Consider the following 12,144-nt stretch of genomic DNA (forward strand, 5'->3'; position numbering starts at 1 on the left):
CGCACGCCCACACCCTACACCCTCGCACGCCCACACCTCTACACCCTCGCACGCCCACACCCTACACCCTCGCACGCCCACACATACACCCTCACCCGCCCACACCCTCACACGCCAACTATCTACACCTGCGTTTCTCAACGTTTTTACCTTTGTTTTCATATCTCAACGAACCCCCGCAGAAAAATTATCATTTTATATATATTAATCTCAAAAAATATATATTTATTACTCACAAAAACTCAACCATATCAGTAAACAAAAAATAACATTGACAATACTGAAGAAAAAAAAGCATAAGATAAGTGAAGGCAATATGAAGAAATGTGGGTGAAGACAATGCGATTTTTTAAGCCAATTTAGATAATGAAATTTGTTTCTACAATGTGGAACCTGAACTTGTCCCTTGCTACACAGATACTGAACCCGGGGTCGAACTTTAGATAAACACACACACACACAAGTGAACGACATTTTCAACTGAAAGGAAACCATTTCTGTCTTTGCTCTTGATCCTCGCACGCCCACACATACACCCTCGCATGCCCACACCCTACACCCTCACACGCCCGTCCTCTACACTCTCGCACGCCCACACCCTACACCCTCACACGCCCGCCCTCTACACTCTCGCACGCCCACACCCTACACCCTCACACGCCCGCCCTCTACACTCTCGCACGCCCACACCCTACACCCTCACACGCCCGCCCTCTACACTCTCGCACGCCCACACCCTACACCCTCACACGCCCGCCCTCTACACTCTCGCACGCCCACACCCTACACCCTCACACGCCCGCCCTCTACACTCTCGCACGCCCACACCCTACACCCTCACACGCCCGTCCTCTACACTCTCGCATGCCCACACCCTACACCCTCACACGCCCGCCCTCTACACTCTCGCACGCCCACACCCTACACCCTCACACGCCCGCCCTCTACACTCTCGTACGCCCACACCCTACACCCTCACACGCCCGCCCTCTACACTCTCGCACGCCCACACCCTACACCCTCACACGCCCGCCCTCTACACTCTCGCACGCCCACACCCTACACCCTCACACGCCCGCCCTCTACACTCTCGCACGCCCACACCCTACACCCTCGCTACATCCACCCTACATCCTGTTTAAACGAGAGAAAGCTTGCTACACTTTAAGAAAATAAACCCGGCAGCGACGTTTTGAGTGCTTTCCTGTGGAGAGAGAGACCTATCGGGAGAAAGCGCCAAGCCATTACGACTATATAGCACTTAGAATGGATCAGGATAGGGATTTGGGATGGGACGGGACGGGGGAAAGGAATGGTGGCCAACACTTGGACAGTCGGGGATTGAACGCCGACCTGCATGACGCCAGACCGTCGCTCTACCGTCCAGCCTTCCTGCGGAGGGTAGAATAATCATCTTTCACGTAAGTTGAGAGCTTAGCCGGTTATAGGTCAGTGAATCTCATCTTGAGCAGCCGATCAGATCGCAGCTCACAAAGTTCTTCCTCATCGCTTAAAGTCAAGTTCTCGGGATGAGCAGAAGATTCAGAGCATGGATCCCTCACCCCTTTCACTTGTGTTGAAAGGGCGGGCTCTTTACTCCTTAAGCCCCAGCAGTAGTTGAAACATTGCAAGATTTACTTTTCCCAACATCATTTCTCCAAAGATTCATTCTTCTTCTTCTAAATCTAAGAATCTTGTCACTTTAAACGAATCCATTTTCTCCAGGACTTAGCACTGACTTGTTCAGCTGATTAGCGTGACGAAAATTGGTTGCCAAGTAAGTTAGCATCTGTAACCCTTCATTGTCAAAACAGTTGGCAAAATCTGCCTTGTTTTATTTGTTTTTAAGTACTTCAGCTTGTGTATCATTATATCTTGACACTCTGCACCACACGCCCACATGTCAGCCCCTACACGCCCGCGCGCCCGCACGCCCGCACCCCTACTCTGTCCACACACGCACACGCCCCCACAACCATGTACACGCCTACATGTCCACTCACGCTATTACTGGTGGTAATCTGCATTATCTCTTTGCAGGAGATCCTGTCCTGGATGGCGATTGGTCAACAGCCAAACCAATGAAGAGGCAGCAAAAGCTATGAGGCAAGCTTGGTCAGAAACCGGATCGCGGGGACATTGATCCTCGGAACAACCTCAAGGTAACCTCAATATAAGGAGGATCCAGGCCTTAATGGTGATGAGTAAACCGCCAGTCTCCATGATCGACTGTTGAGTAGTGATGGTCAGCCAGGCAGTCTGTTAGGTAGCCAATATATCAATCAACATGCCAATTATTGTCAGTCAAACAATATGCCAATCAATAAGTCAATTCGGCAAGCAATCAGTGAATCAGAGACACTCGGGCACAGAGTAAACATGACGCCAGTATATGTAATGTCAGGGTAGAGAGTAATCACATGTAAAGTGTCTCATAATTACACATATTTAGAAATAATTTAGACACGAGAGCCACGTCAACATTATCCAATTCACGATGAATAGAGTTCCCGCCAAATTTAAAATCAAAGACTCAGAGACGTTACGCGGAGGATGTCAACAGACTTTCCCGCCAAATTTAAAATCAAAGACTCAGAGACGTTACGCGGAGGATGTCAACAGACTTTCAAAATTGGCTTCAAATGTGCAGATGCAGTTTATTGCCGGCACGTGTAGGAAGGTCAAGGTCAACACAGGTATACACTTGTGGAAAGGATCTGGGAGATCTGTGTAGTAGGATCAGAAACCAGACAGAAAGTGCATTTAAATCTTGAAATTTGAAACCCCACTCCACCAGGAAAACTCTTCCCTTCCTCCTCTGGTTAGAGATCTTCCTAGCAGCTTGTGAGACCTCTCTCCACCTGAGACCCCCCCCCCTAGTCACCTAGTGTGTGACTGTGCTAGTGTGTTGGTGAGTATGTCAGTCCAAATGTCAGCTCCCTTACTTCCTCGCACTTCTCTTGCTAACACATTCTCTCTCTTTCTCTCTCTCTCTGTCCCTCATCCTACTTTGTTTTCCTTCCATTCCTTTCTCTTTCATTCCTTCCCTTTCTTTACCACCCACAACCCTCCTCCTGCTCTCCCACCCACTACACCCTTCCTCCTCTCCCACCCACAACTATCCCCCCCCCCAGTTCTCCCACCCACCACCCCCCAGTTCTCCCACCCACTACCCCCTCCCTGCACCCAACTGCCGACACCCACTGATGCAGCAAATCAAATCACCGCCCACTCTCAGCTGCTCGTTTCCCCTCAAGAGCCATAGAACTCTCCTCGTTTGTATCATATATCGGCCGGAATGTTCTTATCCCTCCCCACTTATCCGGACACGCTCCACACCTTCCCTCCCCCCATATCCGGCCATGACTCAAACGCGCCATCTTTCATATCTGAAGATGCCTTGTACCACCTCTCATCTTTTAACCGGATACGCTGTATGGTCTCTGTCTTCTTTAAGCGGAAACGCTTCTCGCACTCTTCCTCTCTAAACGAACATACTTTACCTATTCCCTCGCCTAACCGGACACGATTCACGTTATTCCCTCTTATTTAACCGGACACTGCTTCTCCTTCCCGTCCCCCCTCCACAGCGGACGTGCCTCATGCCCTCTTCAATTAACTGAACACATTTCCTGTCTTCCCTCTCTTAACCGGACACGCTTCGGGTCCTTCCCGTCCCTTAATCGAACACACACCACACACCCTCGTTCATTCGCTCATCTGGATTTCAAATTACATAGTACTCAATCATACTGACTAATACGGATATGGTGATTGGTTGAATATTTTCGCAAGAACATTGTTTTAAATTTGCCTATTATGCACCTCACTTATCTCGATAATCCGGATTATGCACCTCACTAACCTCGATAATCCGAAGTATGCACCTCACTTAACTTGATAATCCGGATACCTTTGTCGTGCATTTAAGCAACTCACAAACTTGTGCTAAGAACTCATAGTACCTATAAACATTTAAACGGTTCTTGATGGAATCGGATTTTTGGTTAACCGGACATCCATTTTCCGCACAGTGCACTTCTGAATATCCGGTCCTGCCGACCTAAGCAACAATGTGTGGAGAAGTTGGCCAGACCACACACTAGAAGGTGAAGGGACGACGACGTTTTGGTCCGTCCTGGACCATTCTTAAATCGATTGTGGCGGACCGAAACGTCGTCGTCCCTTCACCTTCTAGTGTGTGGTCTGGTCAACTTACTTTAGCCACGTTATTGTGACTGTTCGCCTGAATGTGTGAAGAATGAGAGGAATGTTCTCCCGGTTTCGTCAATTAAGTAGCGTCGTATTTGCAGTGGTTATAGTCGACTCAGAAGTGTATTGGAACTTAGGTGAGCGATGCTCATTAGTCCCAAGAGCGTTAATATTACGGTGCATTAAGTGTGAAGGAAGGTTACTGAGGCAGCTATGATGGTCAGATCTAGAGTCGAGGGATTACAATGACCCAGGAGACGGGGGGGGGGGGGGGGGGAAGGCATGGATCAGTTTACCTGTGTGTGTTTGCGGGAGTAAAGTCCAACTCTTTAGGTCCGCCTCTTAGTCTATCTCTTATCTGGTTCTTCGAGCCTTCTCCCGACGTTCACACACGTGCGTACAATTATTGTGTTGTTCCCTGGAGTATTTTGTATGTAGCGATCATATCTCCTATAGTTCGTTTTTCTTCTAGGTTGTTAGCTGTATATATGGTTTGAAATGGCCAAAGTTTCATTTGTTTAATGTTCTTAATTTTGGCGGCATTGTCTTAGTATGCGCGTTCCCGGTGTTTACGATGGTGTGATGTTGCTCCCAAAACTCTTTCTGCAATGCTTATCTTCCTCTTATTGTGTAATTGCCTTCTTGTCTTATTTCGCTTCCTCCCATATTTATTACCTTACACTTGGTGTGGTTGAACTCTAGCAGCCATGTGTCGGTCCGCTCCTGTAATTAGTTGAGGTCTTCCTGTTGCATTCTGCATTCATACACAGTGCCTGCTCTTAATATTTTTGCGTTTCTACACGTGTGAGATCCCCCCCCCTTCCCTTTGCTTATGGGATCCTCTCTACTTTTGAGATCTCTCATAAGTGAGAGATCTCACAAGTAGAACATTCCGAGCCTTGAGAGTCCCTGTGAGCTAAATTATTCTGATATTGCTCGTATAATGACCGTCTATTTCCTGTCTGTTAGGTACTTCTTTATCTAGTTGAGTGCGCCTCCAGTCATCCCAGTTTATTCAGCCTATTTCAAGGAACAGATTTAAAGACTTTTTTTCTTTCTTTTTTTGGTCGTAAAATGCAGTCTATCCTGATTTCTCTCTCGTGTCCTAGACTTCTCTCACTATGTCAGCCACCATGTGATCCCCCCTCCATCCCCCCCCTCCCCAATGAAACCATTACAAGTTTTATTTTTTTTTCAGGAACTCCACCCTGTGTGTGTGTGTGTGTGTGTGTGTGTGTGTGTGTGTGTGTGTGTGTGTGTGTGTGTGTGTGTGTGTGTGTGTGTGTGTGTTTGTGTGTGTGTTTGTGTGTGTGTGTGTGTGTGTGTGTGTGTGTGTGTGTGTGTGTGTGTGTGTGTGTGTGTGTGTGTGTGTGTGTGTGTGTGTGTGTAGAGGGGGAAGGGTCGTGTGGTTTATGACCCTTGTAATGACCTGACTCTGGGTGAGGTCACACGATGAGGGGACGAGGTCTTCTGGGACAAGGGGAGGGATGCAGGTGCCACACAGAAGGAAGTGTGAGGCAGTGAGTGTGAGGGGTGAGTGTTAGGGGTGACAGTGAATGTGAGGGAAGGCTGTGAATGATAATGCTTGATAAAGGAAAAAGAGGGTTGACAGGAATCTTGATAATCTAGGCCTCCAGAGGGTAGGTTAGATAGGGTCCTCCACACACACAAACACACACACACACACACACACACACACACACACACACACACACACACACACACACACACACACACACACACACACACACATATATATATAATACTAATATATATATATATATATATATATATATATATATATATATATATATATATATATATATATATATATATATATATATACATACACATATATATAATGAACACACATACACACAGTTGCATATTCATTTAATACTTTATACAAAAATGTGTGGGCCGGAACTTGTAATGAAACAACAAACATATAAATGAAATTGAAAGTCAACAGAGTAAAAATTTGCCATTCGTTGCCATCCCCCCCCATCCTCACCCTCCCCCCCCCACCTCCCACGTCTCATCCCCCCATCCTCAGCCCCCCCCCCGCGTCTCATCCCCCCCACCCCAGTCTCACCCTCCCCCCCCTCACGAGACCATTCGTCCATGGGGGGGGGGAGAGTGAAAGATTTCTCAAGAATCTGGGTTCCAGGCTCATCGAAACAATAAGAGACCCTAGAGCGGCGAGCATTCTTTACACATATATATATATATATATATATATATATATATATATATATATATATATATATATATATATATAACAATAATGTTGCAAATATTGATAAACAGGAGACATGTTGGCAGCAGAGCCGTTCCGGAGAGGTGCGGGATAGGATCTGAATAATTCACAACATCCAGGCTAATCCCTTTATCCTTCATCCCTCATCCATCCGTGTTTCTCCTCTCCCATCTCCTCCTTTCTTCCCCCCCTCCCATCCCCCCGAGTATTCTCTCCCTCAACCTATTCTTCCACCCTATCACTGTGCCTACCCTCACTCGCCCCGTTTATCCCAATTGATCTTCACTCATCCTGCTTCCCTACCTTTCCTTCTATACGTGTCCTCCTTTTCCCTTTGCTTCCTACAGAGTCGGCGTTCGATCCCCGATGGTCCAAATAGCTGGTCATCGTTTCTTCACACCGTTCTTACTTACACCGAGATTTGACGTCTCGTCCACCGTCACTAGGAATGTGACGGATCTGTCTGACACATCTCACCGCCACCACCTCTGGTAATGCCTCAACTGGCCGTGTCGGCAGCCTTGGGGTCGTTCGGCTTGACTCGGGTGAAAGTAATCCAGCAAACCCCGTGACACCTGTGAATAGTTCACCTGACCACCTCTAACCACCACCACCTACCACCACCCTCTAACCACCACCACCTCTAACCACCACCACCTCTAACCACCACTACCACCACTAACCACCACCACCGCCACCACTACCATTCTCCCCATCGTTTCCTACTGGAGCAACTCTTGAGACGTGATGCACGTCGTACCACGTGCAAGCGTCACGTGCACGGTGACGCTTGCACCGGCGACCATCACATACACACGTCAATACCTCCAGTTTTTTGTATAGTTATCGTAGCAAATGCAACCTATTAGGACAAGTGACGCCTCAAAAATATTTACGTTTTCTATGCATCGGACTCGATAGGTTAGGTTTTTTCGGTTTCGTACGTTTCTGGTTACCACTAAAAGGTTGGATTTTTAACGAAGAAGGAAATACAGCGACCAGGCCACCATTATCCACCCGTCCCGGCTCGGTTTGGTACTACCAACACGTTCGTTAGTCGAGGAAAGTATTTACCAGGATACCATCTATTTAATAGCCACGACAGGGACAGGAAACCGCTGGATTGTCAAGGTTGTGTGTAGTTAGCTAAGTGTAGTTACAGGATAAGAGATACGCTCGTGGTGTCCAGTCTTCCCAGCACTGTCATATAACGCTTGGAAATTACTGACGAAAAAAAGAAATCTAGTTGGATGTGTGAGATTCGAACCTGCTCCATGGGTACTCCCAAGCCCCCGCCTTAAACCACTGAACCACGGTACACTGTGTATTCACCTATTTGTGATTACCGGGGTTGATTTTTGCTCTTTCGGCCCGCCTCTCAACTGTCAATCAACTGTTACTAACTACTATTTTGTTTTGTTTTTTTCCACACACACACACACACACACACACACACACACACACACACACACACACACACACACACACACACACACACACACACACACACCTGTTAACTTGTAACCTTTGATGTTACCAACAGTTCAAAGTACAAGTTTGGGAACTTGTACATTTCCAGATTATTTGTGAACTGAAAATGGGTGATGGAGAGGGGAAAATGTTGTGGGTGAACATTTGGATGTTTATGAATGTTATCGGTGGGCGATGGTAATGTGGGGAGGAGAAGGAAGATTCCTGCGATTCTTGAGAGTTTCCGCCTTAAACACAAATCCTAATATTTGAGGGTTTTTTTCAAATTCTCTTCCCGATAATACTTTTTACCGTTTCCCATTTTCTTGGCAAACTCCCCATAAGAATGATCACTCTTTTCCGGACTTTCCCTACTCTCACACACCTCTCTCTTGTCTTGACAGCCTCTCGTCCTGGACATAATGCTCAGTATTTCTCGCTCTTTCTCGACCCTTTCCCGCCATAAACACAATCTCCACTGTTTCCCGCGCTTTCTTGACAACTTCCCGCCATAAACACAATCTCCACTGTTTCCCGCGCTTTTCTCGACTCCCTTCCCGCCATAAACACAATCTCCACTGTTTCCCGCGCTTTTCTCGACTCCCTTCCCGCCATAAACACAATCTCCACTGTTTCCCGCGCTTTTCTCGACCTCTTCCCGCCATAAACACAATCTCCACTGTTTCCCGCGCTTTTCTCGACCTCTTCCCGCCATAAACACAATCTCCAGTGTTTCCCGCGCTTTCTTGACAACTTCCCGCCATAAACATGATCTCCAGTGTTTCCCGCGCTTTCTTGACAACTTCCCGCCATAAAGACAATCTTAACGCCCTCCGGGAACTCCCATGTTTGCCGTCTTAAAATTTCCGAGTCAATATTTACCTTCCTAAGCTTCATACGCGACACAACTTCCTTCGCCTGCGTAAGCCCCAAAACTGTTATGTTAATTTTTTAGTTTTCACATAATTCAGAATTGGATACTGATCTTCTTTTCTCTTTTAGGTTCCTTTATTCTTCCCTTCACCTCTTGGCAACCCTGTTTTGCCCATCTCCCTTCACTTATACCTGTCTTACGCCTCTTCTTCCGTCATCGCCACTTATTCTTCTTACAAGATTCACATGCTTTGCCTCCACCTCTTCATTTGTTCCCTATTTCTTATCTTTATCACAAACCTTTCATTGCTCATTTTCTATTCCATAGCCCGTCATTTCCATTTTGTAATTCACCATGCCCCCCCCCCCTTCTATCTCTTAGTCCCTGCTTCCATCTGCAGTCAAATCCACACCCTTACCCTTTACACTCGTCCACACCCTCACACCCACCCATCCACACCCTCACCCCCACCATCCACACCCTCACCCCCACCCATCCACCAATCCCTTCCTCGTAGGAAAATGTCCAGGGAATCCCAGTAAAAGTTTTAACCCCGGTGGCTCAGAGTCTTTTGGATTAGGATTCAAGATCACGGAAAACCAGACTTGGACTGGGCAGGGCAACAAGGGCGGCAAGGTGCGAGAGGGGCGAGGGGGGTGTTCCTGGGAAAGGGGAAAGGGGTTAGGAAAGGGGTAAAGGTAAAGAGGAGGTATGAATATGGAAGGAGAAACGGGTGAAGAAGGGAGAGCAACTGGCGGGAAAGGGGGTAACTTGGACTGAAAGCAGAAACGGGAGGTAAGAAGGGGAAATTAAGAAGAGATGAGAAGGGAGTAACAGGTTCCAGAAACAGATTTTTAGTCAATAATTCATTTGATATTTAACTTAAGGCGATACTTTAGTTTTGTGTGTGTGTGTGTGTGTGGGTGCGTGTGTGGGGGGGGGGTGTTTGTGTACAGGCGTGTATGTGTTCGTGTGTGTGGGGGGTGTAGGTGTTTGTGCGTGGGTGTTTGTGTGTGTGTTTGTGGGATCGTGTGGGTGTTTGCATCATTTGCAAACACCCACACAATTAGATTCAACTCCTGTGGTTAAGTCATTACCAACAGGATGTAATGTTGTACAACTTGTACATCATTACACTACTGGCTGGACATAACAGGTGTACAGCAGCCTAAACCAACCTTAGGCATAAACCTTAGGCATAAAGTGAGTAACATTTTTTTTTTTAATTTTGCCCCGAGGGGCGAGTTTATTGGGCAGCTGCCACTCATCTTGTGAGTGGACACACCGCCAGTGAGTAACATTTAACTAACAATTTGAAAGCTGATACATTGTAAAGATACAAGTCTTTAACATTAGACCGGTAAGACATATATTGGCAAAACTGATATCACAAAATTAGGATAATGAGATAATTAGAAATAGAACTAAAGCACAATAATCATACTATGACTCTATATATATTTTCACAGCATCAGCTATTTACATCAACAGATTCTGGGGCTATGTCTCACCTCAAGATTACTCCAAGCACAGGCCTTCTCTCGTCTAGGGCCGCCTCCTCTCCTAACACTGTGAGCTGTTCCGGCTCAGTCATGATCACACCGTGGAAACTGCCATTTAGCTCCTCACACATTTCCTTGTCATTTACTGTATGTTCTCTTGTGTGTAATCTAGTCAATGGGTCATTGACTGCCATTTTCCTTCGTATATGACTATGTGGTAACTTCGGTTGTTGCTTTGCTTTGGATGCAATGGCATTGTAAATAATTTTCCTGATATGTGTGGGAGGGTATACTTAATTGAAGTGGATGGGAGGGGGGGGGATATGTAAGGGAATGTCTGTGGTAGAGTATAATTACGTGGGAGGGTTATGAATATGTGTGTGGATGTGTATATTTAATTGCAGAGGTATGGGTATGTGTGTGTGTGTATTTGTGTTTGGTTGTGTTGCTATGCACGTGTATGCAAGTACTCACCTAACTGTGCTTGCGGGGGTTGAGCTCTGGCTCTTTGGTCCCGCCTCTCAACTGTCAATCAACTGATGTACAGATTCCTGAGCCTACTGGGCTCTATTGGGCTCTTAAGTATGTGGGTGCGAATGTGTACTTGCCTATTTGTACTCACCATTGCCTGTCTTATGTTAAACCTCATTCCCTCTCCACCCTTAACCTTACCAACCTCACAAACTCGCTTTACTCCAGCTCAAAGTTGTAAACAAACACTTGCTTTCCCGCCATTTCCAGGCAACACCGCAAACAGCCGTGCACACACACCTCCGAGAACGGGAGCTTGTTTACGAGGCTAACAAACGAGCAGTTCCACTCCGCCGTCACACTGGTGGCTTGCTTGTTTACCCGCAAACAACCCCAAACAACCACCACCTTCCCGCGCGCCAGAGTTAGGAGCTGGTAACGACTAAAGGCCGCCTCATTTCCCGCGCTTTATTCCCGCCAGCGTGTTTAAAGAGACGATTCCCGCGCGCGCCAATCAAGCCGGCGGCCCAGTGATGATGTAAGCTTGCGACTCGACACACTGACTGTTTGCTTCATACTGTTACTGTCGCTTTTAGAGTTATGTTACTTATAGCTTGGGGTTTGTGAGATGTGAATGAACGGTGTCAAGCTTATGAAGCATAGAACAGAGACTGTGTGTGTGTGTGTGTGTGTGTGTGTGTGTGTGTGTGTGTGTGTGTGTGTGTGTGTGTGTGTGTGTGTGTGTGTGTACTTGGACCACAGGTACTCACAGGTACCTATTTAATTATAGGTGAACTCAGTCCCAGATGGATCTGGGACACATCAATTGAAGCAAAACGTCGCCCAAACGCTTCTATCATACCGCGGGAATCAAACCTTGTGATTCAAGAATGTGAGTCGACGACGTAGCCCACTGCGTTACGCGCGCGCACATACACAGTTGAGGGACCAAAGAGCCGAAGCTCAACTCATGCAAACACAACTAGGTGAGTACACACGACCAAGCGGACAGTGCCGACTTTACAATCCACAGACCCGGGTTCGACTATCGGTCGAGATAGAAATAAACAGATAGCTTCTTTACCTGATGCCACTGTTCACCTAGCAGAAAATAGGTACCTGGGAATTAAGACAGGTGCTACAAACTGCATCCTGGGGATGTGTGTGGGGGGGGGGGGGAGGAGGGAGAGAGAAATGTATATAATCGGGAGACAGAACATTAGGCAACCGAGGGTTAGAAAGGCGGAGTCCAAGTGCTAACAACTGTCCAAAATAAACATGCCCATTCCAACACTTGGAAAATGTTAACATCCGCAAAGCTGCTAAACATAAACATCTACAGTCGAACATCCACA

General features: G+C 46.9%; 1 protein-coding gene across 1 annotated transcript; it reads left to right on the forward strand.

The window, feature by feature from the left end:
* The first annotated feature begins 542 nt into the window (after window positions 1-542).
* On the forward strand, window positions 543-1,142 carry LOC138355274 (putative uncharacterized protein ENSP00000383309). The gene has a single exon (XM_069310139.1). The coding sequence runs from the start codon at window positions 543-545 to the stop codon at window positions 1,140-1,142; it is 600 nt and encodes a 199-aa protein (XP_069166240.1).
* The last annotated feature ends 11,002 nt before the right edge of the window (window positions 1,143-12,144 follow it).

This window comes from Procambarus clarkii, chromosome 66 (assembly GCF_040958095.1).
Source record: "Procambarus clarkii isolate CNS0578487 chromosome 66, FALCON_Pclarkii_2.0, whole genome shotgun sequence".
NCBI lineage: Eukaryota > Metazoa > Arthropoda > Malacostraca > Decapoda > Cambaridae > Procambarus > Procambarus clarkii.